Below are 27523 nucleotides of genomic sequence, written 5' to 3' on the forward strand. Positions count from 1 at the left end.
AGAAATACGGGACTTATGGTCATATCACTTCTTCTAGCATTTTGATAAAATTAAGGTAGTTTATTGAGATAATTATCTACATAATTATCACTAAGTTAGTCCAAAAATTATTAATTATCGATTCTAAACATTCTATTCCATCATGAAATATCTTGTTGACTGTCCCTATGTATAAAAAAAAGAAACTCTCGTGACACGTCATTGTCGTGACGTCAGCAGAATCAGCAATCGAGTTGCTGACTCCCTCCTCTTTGTATTTCGACATTGCCTCTTGGAGCTGGGTCAGCCATTTTGTTTGTGAAAAATTGTTTGACGTTGTCAATTATTTATTCCATTTGAAGGTGTCACTTGGTTCGTTTCGCGGCCGAAACTATTTAACAAAAAACATCGTGAAATTAGTATAGTAATGTCAACAATGAATCCCGAATAGTGAGTATATATACAGTTTATCTCCGGGGCTTTTAAACCCATTTCAATATGGGGGGTCATTTTATTATGAAAGTGTTTTTTTTCCTCCTCCCTGAGCGTAGGGCGTATTTGTTTTCCTTCCACGCTCGGGAAGCGTTTATGAGAAATGTTTAATTGTTACGCTTCGTGTTCGATTTGAAGTCGTTATTGTGTTCAATTAAGCGCTAAATTATCTAGTTATTATCGCGATTTAAATGTTTAATTGCCCCTTTAACTATGCCTTTTCGTGCACAGGTATGTTGCGATGTTGCCGATTTTATCTAGCGTTACGCAAATTACACTGATAAAGTTTCAATTTCTGTACGTTGGTGGGAAAGACAAAATTAGTTTTTGACCGAAATTTTATCGTTAAATATTTTGTTTGGTTTTGCAGTTGATGTGTAGTAGAAATGCTTTTAGTGCATAGGCCTATTGAAAATTACAATTCGTTAATGCTCGTTATTACACAACGCAGGAAGTGATTGTTTCAGCTTAAATTGCTGTAGAAGATTGGCTACTTGTGTAATGACGCTCTTTAATATTGAATTATAATGTAATGCAAACAGTATCACAATTATCTTTTATGCAAACAATGGGAAAGTATCATTACAGCTGGTTTTTCCCGGACTGGGATTTTATTTAATGTAAGGGAGAACTTGTGATGCTGAAGTCCTCGTTGTGCTGCTATTACATTAAGTTCATGTCATAGAGAAGCCAACATTGGTTTCAAAAAAACTAGCTGGTGTTGGTTATGAGCAAGCCGATCTCCCATTCGAGAAACTCTCAGCAGAGAGCAGGCAGCCCTTCAACATGATACATGAAAATTCAAGCATTTACCATCTTCATTTCAAAATATGGAGCACGAATGGCAGCACTAGCAAGAACATGGAAGTATTATCACAGCTGTTTACCCCCCCCCCCTCTCTTAGTGGGATATTCAACGGGAGGGAGAACTCTCTATGGACGATGTTATTGAGTGGGGATAGTTTGATTTTTTACAAAATTCACACGTGTACAAGGTGGTCCAGAAGTCTGGAACAGTTTTTTTTATTTAGCAAAAGAGATGTCTGTTTGTATATGTATGCTTGTACAACTTTTCATCCAAGGTGAACATGACTGTCACATACTGGACGATGAGTTATTTAAAAAGAAAGTAATGTGTGATGGGCGGGGGGGGGGGAAATACCTATATATACACTTGTATATAAATGGGGGGGGGATTGATAGTTAAGCATCAAGTAATAGATGGGTGAAGGGGGAAAAACAAAATTAGTTATTGTGGTCATTGTGGCAACGTTTGAGTGCACTTGAAATATCAATTAGAGACAATAGGTATGATTTGAATAATTGAGCTACTGGTGGAAAGACAAAATATTTAAGATCACGATAAATATAATGGAAAAAAATAACTTTAATTAGTATGGGGACAAGTGCTTTAAAAAAAATATTAGAAGTGCACAAATATTATCAATAGATATCTTTTGAGGTACTCTTTGTAGTTGTAAAGAAAGGAAGCATTCTTAATTTCTATGGGAAGAGTTATAAAACTTAGGTATTAGGTGAAAAATGAATTTTTTAAATATTTTTGTGAATAATTGGCAAAGAATGTGTGGTGTTATGCCTAGCAGATGATCGAGTGTAAACTAATGGTATAGGGAGTACTGACATTTAAAGAGAAGTAACAGGCATTTATAAAAATATAAGTATCTAATTGGTAGGATTTCTATAATTTTGAAGAGTGATGGAAGGAGTATAATAGTCATTAAAAATTAGCCTTATAATTTTCTTTTGTAGTGATATAGTAGGTTTTAAGTTAGTCAAATAATCACTACCCCAAATATGTAAACTATAAGAAAGAATAGAAATAATGTGTGTTAAAAGAAAAGCTATCAAATATAAAAAACACGAAATATTTGAAAGAACAGTAATATAGGCAGATGTCCCAAAGCCGGATATATCTTGCTTTGGGCATATCATACATCAGATTTTTGACATATATGCCAAAAATCGGACGTATGTTGCAGAACAATTGGAAGGAATTTAAAAAATGTAGAAGATGCTTATATAGGAATTTTTTCTGCAGAACATTTCTGGTCAGCCGAGGGTGTGTTGCAGAACAATGTGAAACATTCTGCTTCAGGGGTCAAAGGATACATATATAGTGCCCAATGGTTATTCCGTGTACAGCAGAAACTTGTTGGAAGTGATGTCGCATTCCATCCGCAGTCTTTTAGAGTGTGTACATTTATCCAATGTACGGCAGATTTGATTGAGCAATGTCACCATCTTGCTGTATCTTTTGAAAATAACGAAACTAATTATCTCATCTCACTTATTGTGCAATTCCGTTTTCATTTTGTCGTGGTGGTCATGCGAGACTGGTGAGCTGCACCTTACATATCCGTCACCCCATGTAACAGACTTGACACTTGTCACAGAATATAAGTAATGTTCCATTTTGTACAGGTTTCACTGTATCGGCTTAGAATACAGTGAAAAACACAATCTAATCATCCAATAAATTGAAAATGTTAAAGAGGGAAAAAAATCTTGAAAGCAACTTAGAAATCTGTAATGTTGAGAAAAAATTCTTAGAAAGAGATACGAGCTGATAAACTATGGATTTCCAGTCTCGTGCTCTATCGACTGGTCTATTACTGGATGTTACCTGGAGAAGAAAAAAAAACTATCAACTTGTAAACATCCGCTTGTCTCTTAACACTTAAGCTCTCTCAGAATGAAGACTCAGAAATTACATCACTTTTTGTTCTGCCATATACAGAATAAATGTCCAACACTATATACATATCTAGTGTATAATGTAATACAGTGTCACAAAAGTTTGAGCATAGCACTAATTTTAGGTTAATATAAATTAACACATTTTGTGCAGAAATCCTGTAACAAATGAATAACAAAGACGAAACAGAAATCGTGAGCTATTACATAGCATAAACAATAAATATTTTTTATAGAAATTATGTACATAATTTTAATAACACATGATTGCCATTGTTTTTTATAATATCAAATACATGTTTTTTTTTTGTATAAACTGTAAGGGTTTATATTAATTCTGGGTAAATCAAACCATGTTTTCTCAATAGAATTTTAGAGTGCTGTAACTGAAAAGTATTTCTCTAAACTGTATAACGTGTAACGAAATCGCATAAGTTTTCTATGGGATTGAGGTTCTGAAGGCTGGCCAATCGAGAACAGAGACATACTTGTTCTAAATCACTTCTTCATTGACTTTGTGTGAATGGAATCATTATCTTCCTGAAAAATCTTAACTTCAACAACCTAATATATTTCACCAAATGGGAGATAAATGACTTGCAAGTGTTTCTTGGAACATTTATGAATTCTGACTGGAATATTTCTTAGATCATGTCAATAATAAGAATAACTATCATGGCTGTCTATAAATTCCACTTTTCATCACTGAAGACTATGCGCAGCGATTAGCCTGAATGCGACATGTGGTCTGGGGGTCCAGTCCAATCGTGCTTGCTTATATAGATGTTTAAGCAGGGTGCATGAACCATTTTGCTTTCGAAAATAGCAGACTTTATGAATTTATCAACAAACAGTTTCTCTTGAAATATTCAGCTTTGTTTCAATAACAGTGTTATGATTGTGGAGAATCCTTATATATATATATATATAGTAGGATAAATAGAATACAAGAGAAACGAAGAGGTAGTGAAAAAATGGGCCTATCTTTTGAATGACAAAAGTTCTAGTGCTGCTGACTTGTTCTTTCAAAAAAATATATATATATAAAAAGAATTATTAAAGAAAAAAATTTTTTTCACTCATAAAATTCAATTTTTCTTTAATAATTCTTTTTTGTATATGTATGGCAATATTTTAAATTACATTCCGATTTTGTTTTTGCACTAAATTATTTGCTTTTAAAATTCATCTTTGTTGCTTTTTATTTAGCACGCTATATATTCTACCTTTGGTGCTATATATAATATATGTAAATTTTTTTAAAAATAAACACAATATATTTCAGACAACAAAAACCGCACATAGAAAGGACGAGACATGAACACATAATCATATTGAGCTCCAAGAGGCATCCTTGCAAGCAGCCATATGGATTAAATTTTTATATTTTGCCGTCATTTTTCAAACTGTGTATTATGTTAATAAATGTTATGAAATAGACATTAGACACAAGTATTTCAAAAAGTTGTGCTGTAAAAATTTGAATTATACCAGATTTAAAATTGTGGAATTCCATTATTTGTATAAGAAATATATTGTGTCTATTCGGCTTTTTAACTGGTCAGTCGAGATCTTCTAGATTTTGGTTTATAATGCTCACCATGTACTCCCATTATACAGGTGCTTTGTTTAAATAAATTTAATTCAATGAAAATATGAGAAAGATTCACCTTAAGACCTTGTTACCCATATTCGCAATACTTCCTTGTTAGTGGATTTTGTCGTGGTGCTTGACTCAAAACATTCATGGTTCATGTAGCAACAATGAGAGACACCTCCTTTGTAGCATCAATCTGAAGTGGCATATTGATATTTATGAAAATTTGATTGTGCCTACACTAGTGCGATACATGAAATTTAATTTTTTAATGTTTTTCTTTGAAGTTAGTTTTTAAACATAATTTTTAAGTGCTAAAGTTAGTCCAACACCATTTTAAATTGACTTTGAAGTCTCTGTGAAGCAGGGTTGGCAAATTTTTTCTTTAGGTGGAAAAAACCAGTAGAAACTGTCCTGGCAAAAATAAGTTTTTGTTTTTTTGCCAAGTGGCAGAAATTGATCCCCCCATTTATGCATGTGAATCATTATTGTGCATTTTATTATTTTTCTGAATACAAATGAGGGTAGTTTTGAACACAAACCCTAGCATAAAACGAATGTATGTCTGTCCTTTATGCATTATTACACCATTCATCAGATCACTATGAAACTTTGGGAAGTTGTTGAATACACTCCCACAAAAGTTTCTGGCATCAGTTTAAAAAAAAAAAAAAAATCCCTTTCTTTCATTTCCTTGAATTTCCTTTCTTCTGAGATCGCAGCAATCAACAAATTTTAGAGTTAGGAGTTTTCCCCACTGCTGAAAAAAAGTCCTGAAAATAATGGGTTTTTGCAAAGCATCCAAAATTGATACATTTATATTTAGCATTTCAGAAAAAATGTAATACAAAAATATTGTTTGAAAAACACTCTGGTTTAAGATTATATTAACATGATATAATATATGCTTAATTTTATCAAAGAATGAGCATAAATTGTTCTACAAAAGTGTTTAAAACATTGAATACCTTAATGTTCACACAATTGTGTTTGTGATTAATGAAACCCGGATTATATGTAAATGCATTTGCATATTTTGGCCTTTTTTATCATTAATAAATGCATAAAATCAAATTTTTAGTATAAGTGCGTATTTTTTAAGATTTATTTAAGCTCAATTTTTTAAATAATTTTTCAAACAAACATTATTCATAAAATGTTCATAACATCAGTTTTTCTCCCGGAGGTGAAATTTAAAGAATTAATACGTATTTATAAAGTATTTTACAAATATTAACCAGGCTATTTCTAACCTAAGGCTAACCTAATTATAAGGCTATTTCTAAAGATATGTCAGTGTTAAATTTTTTTTAGAAAGTGTCGAAATTCTTTTCTTGCTGGTAATTTCATTATTGAACAGCTACAACAACTGAAAATTAAAAAAATGCCTGAAAATTAAAAATATGTAGAAGTTATTGAGTTATTTGCACATGCAGTAAGTGTATATGAGGGAATATTTTTTTGTAAATGGAATACAATTACCTACAGTGCAACCTCGCTACAATGATATTCTATATAATAAATCAAAAATATTTTTTGTTGATCTACAGAGTATCGTTAGGGCTTATACCAAGATTTCACTGTCAGGGTTGGTAAGTTTTTGCCATAGGCGTGGAGAAAAACCACGGCTGTCCCAGCAAAAATAGATCTTTTTCTAATCAATGCCTTGCATGCATTGCTATGTATTTTTCTATTTATTATATAAATGACATGGTTTTAAACTCAAATTTTTTGTTTAATAATCAATAATTTTTAGAGTTAAGTTTTTGCTATAGCTGGAGAAACTTTTAAAAAACCAAGTTTTTTAAAAGTTAACAAAAAAAAAGTTGTTTTTTTCAAAGGAAAATGCTTTTTGTCAAGCATTAAACAAATTGATATTTCTCACAGTTATGTCTAATATCATTTTAGAAACACCAGTATTGCAAATATGTCAATAAATATTGAATCATTCAATTACTTTCTCCCGTGTGGATTTCCAAATTGCTGCTAATTCTCAAATTTCCTCTATACCCACATCTTTGAAACCTTCTCCACTACTCCTGCTTTGCTGACTGTGACTATCTTTCATAACCCTTTTGGTTGGCTCCATAAAAATGTCCTTGGGCACATATTGTAGCCAAGTTTTTCGAACACAAGATAACTGTTTCCATCTTTACAGCTTGCACTAGCAATGATACTGATAGCATCAGTAAAATTCATCCATGACTTTTACGATATTTTTTGTATTTCGATCATCTGCACAATCACCATTTAGTACTGTATATAATATGGCAAGCCATAAATGCTCATATAACAACTGATCAAGCAGCTGAATGTCCCAGAATCCAAAGAACTTCAAATAGCATACCTTTGCTGTGAAGCACCTTCTTACTTCTAGAGAAAAACAATGTTTAAACCAATCTAGAAAAAGGGTTTTCAGTGTCTCTTCTGTCGTTCACAATTAATATTTTTCTGATGTGAAAATTATTACTGCAACAGTGTTTTCCAGAAAAATGGGAAAGAGACTGCAAATACAAAAAACTGAATACAGGGCCGTCTGTACTTACTTTTTTTTTTCTGAAATAATTACGAAATCATTGATATAGTACCATTTTTGAATACTTTTAATGAATTATAATTAATTTCTTTCCAGTGATTACCTGTTCAAGCTGCTTTTGATTGGCGATTCCGGTGTAGGCAAGTCTTGCCTGCTGCTTCGGTTTGCTGTACGTTTTTTTTTCTTTTTAAAACAGTTGTCTATGAATAGATCAGGAGTTCAGGTGAAAACAAGATATGTTCAGTGTCTGCTTAACCCTAAAATACAAATTCTTATGTCTCAGATGTAGAAGTATCGGCAGTTAACATAGTTTTTTATCTGCTTTTTTTAATTAGCATCTATGTAATATTGACCATAGAATACAGAGTCCTCTGAATTTTTGCTCCATTCCTCCCAGACTCCTGAAAAATTCTTCTCTTGCATTTTGACAGTGATAAAAAAACTTACTTTTAGGAGGGAAATAATCACAATGGATGCTCCCTGGAAAAAGTCTGTTGCTTGTGTTTTGTTTTCCAAAATGACATTGCCTTTGTGCCAACTCCTAAAAAAATTTTCCAGTTTTAGTGAAATGGAATATTTCTAGCAAAAGCTAAAGTATATGTATCAAACAGCTTGTATGGCCTGTGCAGTGTTGAATTGGCGAAATGAACTGTGTCTTGGATATTTTTGTGTCTGTGTTATGTTGAATTGAGTGTAGTGGCAACAGGTAATTCACCCTTCTGATTGACATTTTACTGAAAAATCGTAAGTTTAATTTGAAAAAAAAATTCAGTGTTTTTCCACGTGAAAATCTTAATTCTCATTCTCCAAGGCAGGGCTTGAACCAGAGGGTGGTGGGAAACTGCCCTAGTCACCCAGTTTTAGACTGAACAAAAACACTTATAAAAGCATAGAATTTCAGTGGTGGGAAGCAGCCAAATCAACTTTACTACTCAACCCCATGAAAATCCTAGTTGTGGCCCTGTCCAGGTCTGGTAGATATGGTAAATGGTAAAATTTAATTATTGTTGATAGTTTATCAAGCTTGATTTCTGGTCTCGAATAAAAATTTATTTGATAAAATGTAAAATTGTTTCATCAATGTTAGTTTTATAAATGCAATGCAGTTTTTGTGTGTGTGTGTGTGGCAATTTCAAATGTGAATCTTTCTGTGATGATTAAAAACCTGTATGATTTTTACGTGGAAAATATTAGAAAGTGGATATCTGATGAATTTGCCTCTGTGTGATTGTGCATCACTTGAAGAGGGGGAAAAAGTATTGGTTTTATGAAATAAAGTTCTAATCACAACTAGTCTGCTGGATAATATAACATGGTATACATGGGAAATATTATCCTTGAAAGTTTGTTTCAAGCATCAAGCTATAAAAATGAGTTATGTGATGTAAAGGTATTCTAGTTTTTGTAGATTGTTTTAACAATATTTTAAGAGCGATAACATTGAAAATTTCATTGAAATTTATTAACCTTTATATTCAAGCTCGCATCTGTTTTTTTTTTTAAATAAGCTTGCATATGTAAAATGTTACTTTGATACTGAAATTGGTCTATTTTCCCTGCAGGATGACACCTACACAGAGAGCTACATCAGTACTATCGGAGTAGACTTTGTAAGTGAAATATTTGTCCACAATCTGTAAAGAAATAAGATTTTCCATAGTGCTCTTCTGCAGCTTGTTTGATAAACTGGTTTTTTGTATAGGCCTATGTATCTCTTTGGAGACTGTAAATTATGTGAAATTTGAAAGATTTTTCCTTAAGGAAAATGGGTCAACTCTTCCTTGTAATTCATGAAACAGGGATAGAGGAAATTTTTTTACCCTTTGTTGAATTCACTGCATTGCATTTTCTTATATTATTATTGGACTGAACACAACACATCACATAAAACATAAATCAAACTGAGAAAAACACAAAACAAACTCCACAAAAGGTAACATTATGATGAGATACTGCGACCCAACAAACTGATAGTCCTTCCAGTGGATCAATATAAGTTAATTGAGTTATGCAATAGTCTTTAAAATAGCCTAATATGTGCAAATGTTCATCTCAGATAAACAGATATGGGAGATCCTAGCTTTAATATTGGAATAATAGATTATATTAATAAAATTAAGATTTCTATATTTATATAATTTTCACAGCAAAATGGAAGTTTGTTTATGAGGTTTAAGAAAAAATTCCTTGTTCAATAAAACAACACCTGGCATAGGTCTGTTGAGCCAAAATTTTGATCCGTTTCTTAGACCCTTCACAAAATTCTGAAAAATGTACCTTTTTGTAAAATTTAAATGAATGGAACCATAAATTTGGCATTTCATTCTTTTGTGATTTAACTCATTATTTTGCTTCCTATAAAATTTCTTATTTTTGTAAAATCAATGACCCTTTTCATAAAAATAATTAAAAATTTCCACAAAAACAGAAAAACAGGACTCTGCATTGAGAATGTTTTCATTAAATAACACTAACGAAAAAAAACCACCATTTTTCATTGTCCCTGGTTAGAAGCTATTTCTGCTTAGCTTAGCCTCCTGACATATCACATTATACATATATGGGTCATTCCGTAAAAAAGTGTACATTCCACACTTTTGAAATGAAAAATTCAAAATTTAATTTTCAAAATAAAATTGATCTCAAATTAGTTTTGTTACTTTGCCTTTGACTTGAAGTTCAATATTTCATAAATATTTTTCACTTATTTTGTAATATTTTTTGGGTTTTATGACTGAAAATCATGGATTTTGTCCACTCTGTTATGAAAACAAATATGACTATAAAAAAATAAATATTGCTATTTCTGCTGTTTTTATCTCTCAAAATAATGAAATCAGCTTATTTTTTACATGTATATTAAAAATAAGCAGTAAGTTTTTTGATTTTTTTTTCTATCGTTTCAATGGTTTTTTGATTTTTTCAAAATAGCACATGGAAAAATGTATTTTTTACATATATTTAGGTATTACAAATCAAAATTTATTTCTGACGCAATGGGTTGGTAATTTATAACGTAACATCTTAGTTTGAAGTGTTCTTAAAGATTTCTGTCTGTGAACTGCAAAAGTGCTTCCCGTTGCAGAGTGGACAGTATTGTAACAGAATGCACAGAAATGTTTAACTGAGAGAAAGATATCTCAAAAGTATTTGCATGACCTATTTAGAATATTTATTTTCCCAAAAATTATACAAAATGTGGTAGGTGACCCGGAAACTCTTTATAACCTTTAAAAAATATTGTAGGGATGTAAAATTCTCGAGAATAATCTTGAATTTGTATTACAAATAACTTGAGAATATTCTTATAAGTTCTTAATGAGAATATCCTATTTATAATGTTATATGTAATATCTAGAATATTCTCTAGTACATTGTTTGTCCCATTGCCCCTTCAGAAATTTTCTCCCCAATGCAATCTAATAGGATCCTATATGTTATACCTATAGCTTTTACCGCTCTACCCCCCCCCCCCCCCTCCCGGAACATTCCATCGTCCTTGGGGGGGCATAACACACAGGTTGGGAATCACTGCTCTAATAGGACTATACATTACTGGAGAATATTATCGAAAATAGTAAGAATTATTCTTAAGTTAAGTCCTTCAGATTATTCTCAAATATTTTCCAGTTATAGAAGTCCTTCCAAAGGGTATTCTCAAGAATATGTGATAGCATGTAATAAATTATCTCTATAAATAACTAATATTTTAGAAAAGAATACTTATTATTTTCAATAAAAATATTCTGTAGTAAATTAAGATAGTTCAAGAGAATATTCTCCTTCCTCGTCTCTCTTCCTGTCAAGGAGATGGGAATACTGAAGTTTGAAAGCAAGAAAAATTTAACCATCATGGCTGAATTGCATAACTTTTTAAGAAGTATGAGTGATACAGAATAGTATGTACATTGAAAAAAAACAGTTCTGTATCTTCTTAGAATGAAGGTGATTATATAAGAATAGCTTCCTTTATCAATCAACTTTGGTTTAATTTTTTGTTTGAACTTATTTCTGAAAATTTATCTAATTTTAAAATATATTTTTTAAGGTTTCAATCTTAAGGTTTCTGAAACCTTCATAACCAAACTTTTAAAACCTCTCATCATGACCCAGAGAATAATCTCGAACTAAAAGTTGTCATTGGGGGGTGATTATGCCAAAAATTTCTTTGTTTTAAATGTTTCAGACAATAAAAACTGATTAATATTTCATAATGTAAACAAAATTAGTAAAAAAATTTAATTACTTTAAAGAAAAATGAATATTCTCATCTTGCATCTACCCCATGACCAAATTCTAGAAACATGCATCCCATCCCTCGTAGTTGGAATTTTGGTCAGTTAAAATTATTAAAATCTGGTCAAAGAAAACAGTTCTGTATCTGGACTTGCTCAGCTGTATATATAGATTTTTCTTTTATTTCAAAGGGTTTTTTTTTTGAAATTGAATAGTAATTAGATGTTTGTATAAATCCAACGTTTGTGTCTCACATTAGTGATCCAGAGTGGAGTTGGGCCTGGAAACAAAAATATAGAAACATAATGGTTCTGTGCCATAAAATACAAAATGTATCGTTACATAACGACCTTTACTCGTACTGAAATGCCCCTTATGACATATCTCCCTGGAACTGTGCCTGGCATTGATTTTAATGATCTGTACTACTTTTCTTTACTTTCGTATTTTACTGAAAAAATAACACTGTAGAATGTGGTACAGGGTTTAAATTGAATAAACTTTTAATTAAATTGAATTTAAACCTTCAAAACTTTAGCTAAGAAACATTTACTTTAAATCCGTTTCCATTCTGTTGCATTGCTTGAGTTTTTGAAAGACATTACAGAGTGGACAAATTAGCTTAAATTATTTTTTCATTATAAATTTAAATGATTGATGAAAACTTTATATTTCGAAGCATATCTCCATGTACTATCACTTGATGTTAATATAGGCCTACATGGGGGGGGGGGGGGAAAGGTCTTGATTATTTATGATAAATGATGAAACAAAGTTGATATCTGACAGAAAAATCTGGTACTAAAGATATAATGTGAATATTTTCATTTTGCAGAAGTCAAATCCAAAATAGGTGGCTAAGCATTAAAAGTAAACCTTTCAATGAGCTCAAAAGTGTTATTAGATTTTATCTGGAATAAAAATATATTTCCCTAATGACCACAACAGAGTAGACATTTTAAAATGGGAAAAGTTCAGGACACAACATTTTTCATAAAATTTTTTTTTTTCAAAATTTTGTGTCAGTTTTATTCATCTATGGCACATATATGAAATGTGATTTGAAGTTTTTTGAGAAAAAAAAAATTCAGATTTACACCGTCTCTTTGTTTAACGCTTTTCTGAAGCTGGACAGCCAGATTTTGAGGTTTTGCTACAAACAAATGATTTAAAAAAAATTAGATACTACCTGAAACATTAAGAAATGCCATCGGTAGAGAATTCAATGAAGTACCTGAAAAAAAAAAAAAAATTACCACCAGAGTGCTCTGAAATTTTGTGAAAAAGAAAAAATGATAATCTTAGAAACAGTTTGTACGTTTTTTGGAAATGACTCGTGTATTAGGGCCAGTGGGAATAATTTATAGTATTTATTTACATAGATGCCTAAACCAGAGCTTTCGAAATGCTCTCTCCTTGAACAGTCAACAACCTATCTTTACTGGGCTCCTTGGCCTTACACCCCAATCCAATTATATGCATCACTTCATCTTACTTCCGACACAATTTCTTTGTTCATTTAGTCTGAATAATTATGAAAATTATTCCTCCTCATCTTTGCTTTTGTGGCAAGAGGATGTTTGTGAATTGGTCATTTACCATTGGCTGATTGGAATATCTAAATTGAAAAAAGTTTCACACAGAGAAAGATAATCATTTAATGATGATAATAATCAAAAACTGAATAGCTGTAACAGCATTGAATGTTTCCCCCAAGTTTTTCCCGATTTTCGAATTTGAACATTTCAGTGAGTATTGCACTAAGAAACGTGTATTTTTTTAAGCACCAGGAAAGATGGGCCAACAACCTTCTAATTTGGTTTTAAACATAGGGTGTCCATATAAAAATTTACTTTTTTGTTTTAATAACTATATAATGGTGATGATGTCAATTCATATAACCCCTTGTAACAGTATCTGAGTCCTATATGTTATTTGATAATTTTTGCTAATTGAAAGTATTCCTCTAGAAACAACGGTTTGCCAGTAAAACACAGTGCATGCTGTTTTTGTATATCTGCAGTTTTTGATTTCAAATTGGCTTCTTTTTGTTTGTGCTGTGTGAATTTAGTTTAGGTAATGGGATGCAGTTTGATCTATTTGATTGGCTGTATGTCCTGTTTTAGTTTCAATGAAATATGGTCACTCTTTAGATATCTGATTTGTGGGATTAATAACTAGCAACTCCAGAAAAAAATGACATCCAGTATATCTTTGACACTTCCTTAAAACTATTAAATTTGGGTTTTTAGATATTTTGACCTCTGAATTAACAAATTTTCTCAAGTTCAATAGCACAGTTTAAAACATAAAATTGGTATTTTCTGTCCTTTTTAGTTGTAAGACATTGGGAAATGAGGCTAGTTAACCAAGAGCAAAAATCATGTTACATAGTGTGATTTAATATACTTTGCCAATTGATTTAATTATTTTAGAGATATTTATTTGGAATGACAGTAATATATATTTCTTTTTAAAGAAAATTCGAACAATAGAACTGGAAGGCAAAACCATCAAGCTTCAGATTGTGAGTAGTTTGAAATTTTTCTTGAAGTTCTTCATATTTTGTGTATAGTTTTCTGAGTTGCTTCAATACTTTTATTTGTTGCTCAATGTGTATAAACCAAATTCATTCATGATTTCTGATCATTAATTACAATATTTACAAATCAATTGTCATTCTTAGGGATCATTGTGAAAATTTTTATTTTTTTTCAGTGGGATACTGCTGGACAAGAAAGGTTCCGCACCATTACTTCTAGTTATTACAGGGGTGCTCATGGCATTATAGTTGTCTATGATGTGACTGATCAGGTGAGTTCATGTGCACATGAGTTGTAAAATAAAGACTTTGTTTTGAGGTTCTACTGTATTTAGAACAAAAACACATTTATCCAAACATCAATTTTCCGAAAAACTTTGTCAATCTAACTCTTTCAGTTTTCTGTAGTTAATAATGCTCAACAGTTGGTATTTTCTGGGAACTTGAATCCTCTTATCCCCGAACTCGATAGCTTCCTTCTATTGCGCAATAATCCATTTCCAAACAACAGTACATACTATACCTGCGAGCTATAGGTGTAAGCAGGGGTGTGTGGATTCGGGTCACTTTTCTGAACACCCTCCGGTCCTGGTGTGTTCAGATAATCAAGGTTCTGCTGTACATATTAATTTATAGATAAAGGAAATTTAATGCAACAATAATATACAGTGAATCCCATCTTAACGGACACCCCTCAGGTTCGATCACCTCTCTTTTACTGCCAAATAATTTCCCCTTTTATAACAAAACTACACATTTTTCAAACCTGATTAACTGTCACCCTTCTTTTATGAACAAATTTTTATGTCCTGCAGGTATCCACAAAAGAGGTTTTAATGTATTTCAAATATTTTGAATTCTCACCTGTATTGATGCAACTTGTAAGTAGTATAGCCAATAATTGTAATTATTGGCTATACTACCTACAAGTTGCCAATAACTACAATTATTGGCTATCAGAAAACTTGATCATACTTCCAACTCTATTTTGAAAAAATTATGCCTGACAATCATATTCAGTTTGTTTTGTTACCAAAAATAGACAGCAGTGGCTTTCATAAGGTGGTCTGTGAGGTGCCAAGGGCTTTTGTGGGATGCATTCATAACAAAAAATTAGAATGGCAATGAAGTGAGTGCACATAGCGCATTGTATCTGTGATTGACCCTCTGTTCTTGGGCAAGTGCTATTGAAATCCAAAAGTCATGCAACCTGTTCTAGAAATATTTTATTTAAAATGCTATCAAGAAATTAAAAAAAAGAAAAAAAAAACTATAGTTCAAATAAGTCAATCATTTGTGGATACAAAAACAGTTTGTTTCAACATGTATTTAAATTGTGAGACTTTTGCCTGAATGCAGGCACAGATTCTTTTTGCCAGGTTTCTGGCCGATTTTCTCAGCACACTCGTCTTTTCAATCTTTGACTGAATTTTTTTCTTAGTTAATCAATGAAATGGGTGTGTATTTGAGTTGAAGTTAAACTGATCTTGTGCATTTGTCTTCAGGTGTCCCCACAAGAAAAAATCAGAGGATGACTGGTGCAGTGATCTTGGTTATTGAAAAACATGTCTAGAGCATATAAGAACTATGTATTAATGAGTGCATTTTCTGTATAATAGTTCAGGGAAGGTTGTCTTTAATATTCTGGCTGATTTTTATTCATCACCAGGTACACTGCCACCTGGAAACTTGACATGTCATAACCAATGATATGGCCTGCATTCAATAATAAGCAAGGAAAGATTTTCAATACAAGTCTTTGTAAAATTGGTTGTACAAGGTGATCCAAAAGTCATGCAACCTGTTCTAGAAATATTTTATTTAAAATGCTATCAAGAAATTAAAAAAAAGAAAAAAAAAACTATAGTTCAAATAAGTCAATCATTTGTGGATACAAAAACAGTTTGTTTCAACATGTATTTAAATTGTGAGACTTTTGCCTGAATGCAGGCACAGATTCTTTTTGCCAGGTTTCTGGCCGATTTTCTCAGCACACTCGTCTTTTCAATCTTTGACTGAATTTTTTTCTTAGTTAATCAATGAAATGGGTGTGTATTTGAGTTGAAGTTAAACTGATCTTGTGCATTTGTCTTCAGGTGTCCCCACAAGAAAAAATCAGAGGATGACTGGTGCAGTGATCTTGGTGGCCGCAATTCTTTTGTAATAAGCTGGTCATCCATAAGTGTGTGGAGTAATCCATTGTCTCATCTAGACATATGGCAGGGTGCTCCATTCTGTTGCAAAAAGCAAAAACATTCCTTTCATCCAACAGTGCAATGAATTACAAGATAATATATCCTTGTACAGTTGTTTCCCATCCTGAAATTGACATTTGATCTAATCTGGAGCTTTCAACTCTGAAACAACCCAAAAACTATTTTTTTTAGGGCTCTGTGAACAGTGCGAAATTTCAACTTTTTGTCCTTTAGTTCACATATTCCATGTTGGCTCAGTACAGATAGACTTCCACTTTGCCCGAAGTCTTCAACATTTCCAGTTTCTCAAATGGTACACCAATAGGAAGATTGTTTTGTTGGGTACAGAAACATTTGGGAATTCCTTTTTGATTGCCTCAATAATGGCTTCAAACGAATGAGTTGCAAAATATTGTTTAATCATAAAAATTTGTTGTTTCTGCCAAAAAAATATCTTGATCATATGACAAACAAAGAGTTACTGAGAGTATCAGTGAACATGGAAATATAAAAAAATAAAGCTTTACATGTTAAACAATGTAGTGCTGCTGTCTATGAAAAAAAACTTTTAATTTAAAATCAGAATTTGAGAAATTAATGTTTTTCCATAATGGGTTACGTGACTTTTGGATCACCCTGTAGTATTTTCATTTCTTTTCTCCTAGCAATAGAGAGAAATACAGTAAAAATGTTCACTGCATTTTGATTGTATGAAATTCGACCCTGTAAGTCTGTATTCATATAGGTCAGCCATCTTCAACCTGTTGCTTGCAAGCACCATGGTGCTCCTTGAAGCATCAAGGGTGCTTAATGCTTGTGTCCGATCAAGTGCTATCGAGTACTTGATCGGCACTTCAATTGAACGCCCTTTAAAATTTCATTCACAGAGTACAATTATGCACATTTCATGCATGAGTATTTCATAGGTGTCGTAATGGGTGCTCTTAGTTTGATGATGGGTATAGATACTCAAGAAAGATTGAAGACTCCTGATATAGGTGAAAGAGAACCTGAAATTGTCAGGGCTAATTTGATTATTGTTGGAAAATGTTAAGGAAACTGTTGAAAATTGATATTGGTGACAAGTTAAAAAAAAAAAAAAATTGGATCATAAAATAATTTTTTTGTAACTCGTTCATGAGTTCAATATATTGACAGCATTGGCTTGCTTTCTTTAGAATGCATGCTGTAATTTAAAATTTTACGTAAACAACCAATGCACCCCAGCAAGAAAATGTTATACAACTTAGAATTCCATGCATGTTTCTACATAATTGATTTTATGTGAAAAATGTATGTGTTTCTGAAAATTCAAGTACAATCATTAAATTATAGCTTAGAATAGATTATCTATTGATAATCACAAGTAAGAATTTGATAACACCATATGAGATGAAGTTAAACTGATTTTGGGCAGGCTACAATATAACTTTGCCATGATTACACAAATAGAATCCTAAGGCTTGTGCATATATGGCATTGTTGCTGAGAATCTAATATTATTGATAATTTTGCATTCATGAAATCATTATAGTCAAAGGAATTCATTCAATGTATGGGAGTAGGAGCAAAACCATCAATGATAATAATATTCAATCTGATAAGCTAGGGTAAATATAAGAGACAAAAACAAAAGATAAATACATGACTGTCTATGACACAAGAGTCGTCGACCACGTCTGGTCCCGTCTAGGTCAACTTCTTACAGGGAGAATTCACTACCAACTCACAGGCTGCCCACATCCAACTAAGGGTAGGGTGTCTACCCTACAAATGTGATGTTCAGTTTTGGCAATGTACCTACTACTTTACTGCACACAAACTCTTGCCATACCGTAATTTACAACCGATAGAGTTTGAGGGAAATAAAGGCACCATCTATAGATGGTCACCTCAGGCTCTGTAGGTAAAGAACTTGTTTTCTGTGTTCTGACAATGCATCTGGTCTGCAACCCTCAATTGATTCAACCCAGAGTGAAACTTGTTTTCGTGCCTCCAAACAAACATTTCTTTCGATTGACCAAATTGTGTTATCAACACATTCAAAACATTTAACATGGGACAAATACAGATTTTTTTTTTTTAGAAACCAAATTGCCATTAAATTTAAAAAAAGGTTGTTTTGTGAAGTCTGAGGAAAGTACCATAGTGGTAAACCTATTGCAAGAAAAGAAAGTTTTTTAAAATTAAATTTTTTGGTCCTAATTGACAAGTGTTTCTATTTACTTGTGTGCAAAATAATACCCACATTATACGAATATGATTTATGCTGTTAAGCGGCCCCACTTACGAAATTTCAGGGTGTTGCTGTATCTTAGACCAGTGGTTCCCAAAGCTTGCTTCCTAGCTCCTAGGAGTGTTGCCAAACTATCAGGGGCGTCGTGCTGAGCTGCTGATATTGATGTGCTCTTACTCAGTGCATTGAAATAGCTATAATAGGCTACAGTAGACTCAATAATTCTACCATGTGCTAGTTCGGCCCATCCAGTAATCCAGTGTTTTTAGGCATTCTTTTAGCATAGGAAAGGAAAATGTTGCTGCACAACATTTATATTTAAATGTTCTTTTTTAATTCCCTTTCAGTAATCCAGTAATTTTGGTAATCCTGTACATGCTGGTTTAATATGTGCTGGATTGACGAGAAAGTACTGTATTTAGGGAACTGGGGATAAACTATGACCCAGGCAAAGCAGCCGTGAATGATGAACATTCGAGAAATACTGGTTCTACCGTATTTGATTCATAAAAGATCATTGAGAGCCATATATTTACCAAGTTTATATGATGAAATGAGGGGAAAAAATTTTGCTGGTTTACCAATTATATTTTCTACGTAAATCAGTTTTACATACTGATAAGGTTTGACTTTACTTGAGCATCAAAATCAATTTTAACTACTTTAGCTGTGCTGCCTGAAGAGAAGCAGTAAGCCCAACAACATCTGTTTAATTTTGTGGAAAGTCATGGAAGTACAGCCTTTTTTTTTGGACCAGTGTTAGAATTGCACATCCTAGTCTATTGTGTGCATAAAGTGACTGGCCCAACAAAGGATTGAATTAGTTTTTTCTGAACTAAATACTCTTACTTCTCTTACTCTTACTTCGCTTCTCTTACTCAACCGTGAAGGATTACAGATAAAAAAATTAATCATACATTAGGAATTTTGTAATTGTACCTTAATAACATGGCAGTTGGAGGAGTGAAACTTGAAATATTTTTTAATAACTCTTTGGAAAAAAAGAAATATATGGACAAAAATCCATTGTTATCTTCAGGTATTTAATTTTGATTATCTTGCACGTTATTTTATGCTTGTCACAGAACTTTTTTTTACGAAGGGGCAAAAATAACTCAAACAGCCTAAAGTACACAAGTCAAAGAAAAGATACGCAAATGATGAACAGAATGCCTCCAAATCATTTATTACAGCAGTATGTGTTCCACCACCACAGGAGATAACATTCAGGCGAGTCACAAATCCAGCAATGGCAGGGTGCAGCAGCAGTGTGGTGGTGGTCATGTGGAACACGTACTGCTGTAATAAATTATTTGTATACATTCTGTTTGTTATTTGCGTATCTTTTCTTTGACTTGTCTACGTGAGCGGCACATTTTTTTTTGTCGTAAAAAAATTCCGGTGATTTAGCAGTGTTAACCCTGCAAACTATTTATTTTGATTTTTCCAGTTTTTATGAATTCTTAAAGTTTTTATGGACTTTTTGCCCTCCCTATACATAACAAATAAAAATAAATAGTATACATAAAAATAGTTTATATAATACGGTTTTTTGACAACTTTATCTCATTCTTTGTTGTGTTTTTCTGGTTGTGATAGTAAAGATAAAGATTTAATTACATGGGAAATGAAATTAAGCACAGCACAGTTCTATTTGTCTATAGTAGAATTTTTTTTAGATCTTTTAATCCAGGCGTAACATGGTAGCATCAAATTTGTACGAATCAAGAACTTCTGTTACCTTGAAAGTTTTGTGTTAATCTTACCTGTGTGCAGCTAAACTATTCGCATCATTCATAGGAATCCTTCAACAATGTGAAACAGTGGCTTCTGGAAATTGATCGGTATGCCACAGAAAATGTCAATAAGTTGCTAGTTGGGAACAAATGTGATCTAACACCGAAGAAGGTTGTAGATTACGTCACGGCAAAAGTAGGTATTTTTCTAAATTTATTTGACATTGATGTAAAATGAATTATTGGATTTGGTTTTCATCAATAGCATTAAATATTTTTATTTTCAACTTCTGAGAAAGTGAATTGCAATGAGTGGATGATTATGTATCGGTTGTTTCAGAAAGTGCATTCAAAAGGTATATAAATTCCACAGTTGGTCTACCACACACCAACTGTGGTCATATCACCATTTGACAATTTCCAACCAGTGGGGGGGGGGGGGGGGAAGAAATGAAGGCACCTTCTATCAGTGGTCACCCTAGGCTCATTGGGTAAAAAACTTGGTTTTGATGTTCTCCATATTTGAACCCTTGGACCTTGACGGTAACTTTCATGGTGGATGACGAGCATCTTACCACTGCTCTACTCGGGCACTCAGGGTTGTTATACGGGCGCTTAATAACTAATATAAAAAATAATCATTTCTGTATCCCCACCCCCAAATTTCTTTTTGGTAACATTATTATTTTTTTTTATTTTTTTTTATTTCCAAATATTTATTTGTTTCCAAAGTTAAATAATACATGAAACAGTCAAATCTCAATATTTGTTGTCAAGAGGCCTGAGCCTGTACAGAGCAATTAGGATAGAAAGTTTTGGCTATCACACAAAAACCCTTGTATTCAGTCCTATACTTTGAAAAAATTAAATTTTATTCCCAATAGAAGCATGTTTTTCTTATATAAGAACTGGTTCTTAATAGGGTGCTGGAAAACATTTTTTTTTGGGGGGGGGGTGTTTGTGAGATGAGAAAAAAATTAATTCCACATTTACACACAAAGCTAAAAAATGTGTGTTTTTTTAGCTTCACTCGCAGAAGTGTATCATGTGGAATTTTTACATTTTCCCAGTTAGAAGATAGAAGAGACTTTGAGCAGCAGTGTTCTTCAACTGCTCGTCCGTGGGAATTCTCTCATATTGTGCTCAATCTATGTAGCCACTACACAATTTTAAATTTGAAAAATAATTTCTAAAAATTTTTCATAATTTTACTGACCACCGGTCCCAAGGTATAAGATTTTTTTTTAATAACAATTTAGAATTTTTATAACAATTATTGGGCAATTAACAAAATAAATTACAGAAAACTAAATTTTTTCAATTATTTATTTTCAATTATATAGACAAGAAATCATCCCGGGGGAGGGGGGTTGCAAAAAGTAAAATCAAATAGCACTAGTTGTGCAGTATGGAAGAATGGTTGACCACTTCTCTTTAGTATAGCACCATCAGATCTTAGATATCTTTCCCTCATAAACAATAGTTATTTCTTTTGCATTGCTAAAGAATTAAGAATTTTACAATTTGCTTGTTTGAAATTTCCTTATACAGTGAAACCTGTCTATAGCAATACTGTAAGAACCTAGAAAAATGTTTTAGATTATCATTGCTGGCAGTTTGAGTATTTACACTATTTCCTATTGAATAGGAATTGCACCAGGACCAAAGAAAATATTGTTCTTTCAAATGAAATCAGAAATGCATTTCTTTAGGTTTATTATTGCACTTACATGACTGCAATCTAATTCATAATATAATTAGTTCAGTTTTATGGTGGAATAATTTTTGAAGTTTTGAAGAGTAAATAAAGATTGAATAATTAACACTAGAATAATTCTGGAGATTGGGTGTTCTGGAATTCCCTTGAAGAAAAATGTGCCAAAAACTATGACTTACATCACAGAACAATAACTGTTACTAATGAACCATATATGCACCTTGTCCACATTCCTCTGTGGAACTTTCAACTAATTGGTACATGTTGGAATGTGTATTTATGTGCAGTGCCGACATCTGCCATTAATTTTTCCAACCATGAGCAAAGTGTAATTGTATCGTTTTAGGCTGTTGCTCTGTGGTGAGACTTTCTAATGGGGAGATTGGCTCTCGCGAATTTATGCCTCAAAGTTCAAAACCCCAGAAAACCAACTTTAGCTCACCACCATTGTGATGGCAGTGGGGTTCGAACCTGGGTCCTCCCAGGTATGAGTCTGTCACTATGACCACTCTACCACCACAGCAGCAACAATTGCTGCTGCAGAACAATCTGGAAGGATTTTAACAAAAGTGTAGAAAACAAAATATTATGCAAAATTCTTTATTATTGAACACATTTCCAGTCAGCTGAAGGCTTGCTGCAGAACAATGCCAAACATTTTACTTTGGGGTGGAATTTGCATGGATACAGCATTAAAATTACCATCTCAAATTTTTCAGCAGCATGCAAGTAATTGGTTTAGCAATAGACAAAAAAAAGTCAGAACAGTATATGAAAAGGAATTCTTTAACTTGATAACTTGAATTGTAGAAGTTTCGCTATCTGATTTCTGTGTGGTCATGGAGATAGAAGAGATGGTGAAGTGCTGAATACTGTATTATTCATTGGGCACAATTTGTGTGATATAGGTCAAAGGTTTGGGAGGAGGGAATAAAATTACATTTGAATAAGATTCTCAGTCATGGTGCCGCATGTCATTTTGAATTATTTTATTTTCAATTGTGTTGTGAACTCAATAAATCAAATTTATGGTTTAGGCAGCTTAAGTTTTCTTTTGATTTTATATTCTATGGAAGGCTCTGCTTCCCTGCCGCCTGTGGCGGCCGATTCCCTCCTTTTCTTTTCACAACATATCTTGCTTATTTTGTCCCACTTAATCAGAGTGCTATGAAAAGTGACATGTCAAAGCACCAACTTACTGTCGAATTTTACAATAATAAGGGGGGGGAAGCAAATTTGATTCATCAAGTATCCCCAGAAAACTTCTCCATTGGGGGGGAGGGGAAGACTGGAGCCCCATTAAACCACGGAAAATGTTCACTTGTATTATTTTCACCAACAAATAAATCCCAGGGCCCCCAATTCACAGAATTTTAGTGGAGCCCAGACTGGATTTATCTTAGGGTTCCACTGTTGCAAATTTTAGTGTAAAAAAAAACAAAAAAACGTGATTTATCCAGGGCCGCCAAAATGAAACCTATTAACTACCGCATGGGGCCACTGACTTATAAGCTTGTCTGACATCCTCTCTGTGAGGGCCATGAAAAATTTTCACTTTTATTTTCAATTTACCAACAAATAAATTCCAGGGCCCCCAATCAAGGACCCAATTGTTGCCAAATATGATGTTAAAATAAGCATGCAAAGTTTCCTAGTTATTGTTAAAATTGCAGAGAAATGGCCAATGGCTGGAAATTAAGCAGTACTGCAAATCACAGTGGATTGAAATGAGCTTTTTTCTAAGGGAAGACCCTTCATTGGTATAAATATGTCGGATACAATATTCACATTTATATTCTTATTTTAACTTATAAGATGACAATGATTTTAATAATCAATGTCAATGAAGGATATAAAAAAATTCAAGTAGCTTTCATATTGAAAATGCAGAAAAAGGAAAACAAAATGAGCATCACAGGAAAACTGGTTATATAGGGTCAGGTGGGGTAAAATGGTCATAAAAAGAGGTGTTTTCATCTTTGAAGAGGTATAACCATATGACTTTTTCAAAAATAGGCTATATTTTGGCTGATATTTTACATTACATTCTTAGAGAGTATATTAGCACATTTTTCAAAAATATTTTTTGAGTGTAACAGTTTTTTTTCTGCAACTTTTTAGACCTCACTTTTATGACCACTTTACCCCATGGGGTGGGGTAAAGTGAGTAGTGCATGGGGTAAAATGGTCATACCAAATAATAATGAAATTTTAAGAAAATAATCAGTGGGCATTGAAATTTTATTCAACACATTTATCAAACAATCATTTTCTACTTTTAAATTTATAACTTTTAATGTACTCTATGGTTATAAATCTTGGCTTCATTAGGATCTTCAAATACAACTGATCTCTTATTTCATCTATGGCCTTATTTTCTGGAAAGGCAGAAAAATTCATTAGTTAGGCTCTTTCAAGATATTCAACAGATAATAAATCCTTATTAATCACTTGTGTGATAATTTGCATTATTTATCAGGTTTTTGTTCTCTTCATAATAAACCAGCACCCCACGCACACAGCCTTCTGACATCTTTCATAAAGTTTGAATAGTTATAGATTTGCCTCAGATCTTCAAGAAATTTTTTCTTTGGCTATGAGAGTTTAATGTAATTTTTGCATATTTATTTTGTGGCAGTCAAAGTTCAACTATTTCCTTAATTAAGGTTTCTCCTATTCTATCCTGAACATGTTTTCATTTTGCCCTTGAGTTCTGTATTGCCCTTTCGTTTGCAGCTGAGATTAACGAGGGCAAGGTAGTCAGTATATTTCTCGTTTCAAGTCTCTCATCAGACACAACACTGATATTAGCTAATTTTGACACTTTCTAAGTTCAAGTCAGCCACTCATGAAGTTGATTCTGTATCTTTACTTTCCTTGGTTGTGAATTGTGAAAGTTCAACATCTACAAAAGGGGTGGGGGGGGGGGAGGGTTGTTCACATTGAGCAAGAGATTTCAAGCCTTCAATACTAGTTTCCTTTGCATGGTAACAGTGATTTTCTTCTAGAATCCTTTTGTCTTGACTTGTTAATGATCCATCTTCCTTAAGTCGTATGGAATCTTTAACTCATGTTCTTGCAGCTCACATGATACTCTAATGCTCTTTCCAACAGCTAACAATACTAATGGAAGAATGTCAGAGTACTCTTGTATATTCTTTTCACATATAGGTTCAAACACTTACTTTCCAAGTGCATGTTTGCTCTGGAAAAGAAAAAAAATTGAACTACATTAAGTAAAAAGTAAATTAAGTAAAAAAACTCTTACAAGTTCAATTATATGTTAGGCAAAATAGCTCCTAGCAACTAAGTGTTAGTTAAGCCTAATGCTATGACCACTTTACCCCACATTGTTTAAATTACTATAAAATATGAAATATGATTACAACTTACCAGTGCATGGAATAGTGTTCTTGAGATACTTCTGGAGTGTCCTGTACAGCCAATCTATAAAAAGTTTTAGCAACTAAAATGGTAGAGAGAAGTTATTCAGGCACTCAAAAAATGGAATCCGAGCTTCAACAACAAAAAAATTTATTTCCATTAAAATGTTGCTTGGCATTATATTATAGGTGAAAAACTTTGCTACTAGCAAATGAAAGTTAAAACAGAAATTTGGTAGTAATATCAGTTGAAATTCTTAAGTTATGCCATTTTATGTTCAGTATGACCATTTTACCCCACCTGACCACTTTACCCCACTTGACCCTAGTCATCTTATGCAATCCCAGAAAATCTCCAGTTTTTCCTTTTACTTGCATGGTCTTTTTTTTTCTATGCCGAATATTTCATTAATATATCAAATATTTCTTGATATAGTTTTTTTTTCTTCAAATCTAGGAATCGCCACCTATGTGATGTACAATGAACTATAATAATAAACTTGAGCTGGGTACAAATAAATTGATTTAATGCAGGGGTTCTCAACTAGTGCTCCGCAGAGTCCCAAGTGTTCCGTGTGCACCTCCCAGGGGCTCCGCTGCGACTCGAGAAAAATAATATAAATCAGTAGATTTGATAAATACATAAAATAGGCCTACAGGTTCTGCTGTGAATATTAAGTACAAAAGAGGGCTCCTTGAGTCAAACAGAGCTCTGCCATAAAAATTATATACTGGATAGGGCTCCGCGAGTCAAAAAAGTTGAGAACCGCTGATTTAATGGACCTAAATCTAGGATTCACTGTATGTGTATGCGATGTTAGGGGAGAAACAAACTTAAGTTTCAGTTCATTATATTTTTTTAAAGAATTGATTGCTTATGAATTTCAATGTTCACAGGAATTCGCTGACCAGCTCGGCATACCCTTCCTGGAGACCAGTGCAAAGAATTCCACGAATGTTGAGCAAGCATTCATGACCATGGCTGCAGAAATTAAGAAGCGTATGGGTCCTCTGACTTCTGCCACTGATACATCCAAAGGAGAGAGAATCAATCCTAGTTCACCAGTCAAAACAAGTAGTTCAGGCTGCTGCTAAGAAGAATATAGTGACAGTTGGGACAGTGACGAGTCTTCGTTTTCAAAGTCCAAGTCTGGTTTATTTTCAAGTAAAAAAAACACAAAATAATGGAAGAATATTCAGCAATGATTCGATCTCTTGTGCTCTTTGATTGCTAAGAGAAAAAAGTGTACAGAGAAACATGAATGGCCATTTGATATACACGAATAGAGGACCTTTCAGCTGGATTTTTTGTAGTTTTATTTTTTTTTCTGGCTTTTTTTTTTTTTGCCTAATATTAGTTTCTAAAAAAAGATGAGTAATATATACATTATGAAAGCATATTTAATTGTAACTATCCTTTTGACTGTGAAGAAAAAAAAATTATGGAAAATCATTGTGAGTTGACAAGTCACATTATTTTTGTAGTTTTAGAAAAGCAGTTTGTGTTAATTGAAAAAAAAAATTATTGGTAATAATCGAGTAGCTTCGCAAATGTCCAGTTTTCATTACGGCACTGCAGTCAGTATTCTGTTGGAGTTGGCAGGCATTTTTTTCCCTTTTATGTTTGAATTGTATAGCACTAAAAAAATTTTAATGAAAAATTTGTTGATTTAGAGGGGAGTCGAGTGTTTGCATGGAAAAAAAATCCCATATTGCACATTTTCCGTCAATTTTTTCTCCCTTTATTAGGCAATACATCATTCCAATCTTAGCCAATGTATTGTCTGCAGGTGTGTTGTGTGCAAATGTTTGCCTACTTTGTCATGTATGTGCAGCAGTGCGAACTAGAACAGAGCTCTCTTTTCCTTTCAAAAGAATTCAAAAATGTGTGGAAAGTTGGGTTGGACTTTTCTCCCCTTGTGTAACTGGTGACTTGAAGATTCGGGTGATTTTTTAAATTATGGTGCGAAAAAAATTCTTATTTGTATTCCCCCCTGTTCTTGTAAATATGTAGCAGTATGTATTTAAAAAGTATATATATCAGGCTCCCAAATTTTACAAGCAAGCTGGCTCTTCATATTTTTTTTTTAATTCAGTATGTTTTTTAAGTGTTCTGTAAGACCACGTTAAATGCAAAATAAATCTGTAGCTAAAATTTG

General features: G+C 32.8%; 1 protein-coding gene across 1 annotated transcript; it reads left to right on the plus strand.

Annotated features, from left to right (window-relative positions):
• Window positions 1-211: 211 nt before the first annotated feature.
• On the plus strand, window positions 212-27523 carry Rab1 (RAS oncogene family member Rab1). The gene is made up of 7 exons (XM_089235777.1): window positions 212-429; window positions 7416-7488; window positions 8882-8929; window positions 14035-14082; window positions 14274-14369; window positions 20329-20460; window positions 26262-27523. The coding sequence occupies exons 1-7, from the start codon at window positions 407-409 to the stop codon at window positions 26457-26459; spliced, it is 618 nt and encodes a 205-aa protein (XP_089091903.1). The 5' UTR covers window positions 212-406; the 3' UTR covers window positions 26460-27523.

The sequence above is a fragment of the Pholcus phalangioides genome, unplaced genomic scaffold (genome assembly GCF_987345545.1).
Source record: "Pholcus phalangioides strain wild (caught in Gottingen) unplaced genomic scaffold, Ppha-v1.0 ptg000009l_1, whole genome shotgun sequence".
NCBI lineage: Eukaryota > Metazoa > Arthropoda > Arachnida > Araneae > Pholcidae > Pholcus > Pholcus phalangioides.

Excerpts from the sequence above, each read along its gene's own strand:
- Rab1 (XM_089235777.1), top strand. The coding sequence starts at position 407 with ATGTCAACAATGAATCCCGAATA. Across the intron at positions 7,489-8,881 it reads GCCTGCTGCTTCGGTTTGCT|GATGACACCTACACAGAGAG; the intron begins GTACGTTTTTTT and ends TTTTCCCTGCAG. Across the intron at positions 8,930-14,034 it reads GTACTATCGGAGTAGACTTT|AAAATTCGAACAATAGAACT; the intron begins GTAAGTGAAATA and ends TTCTTTTTAAAG.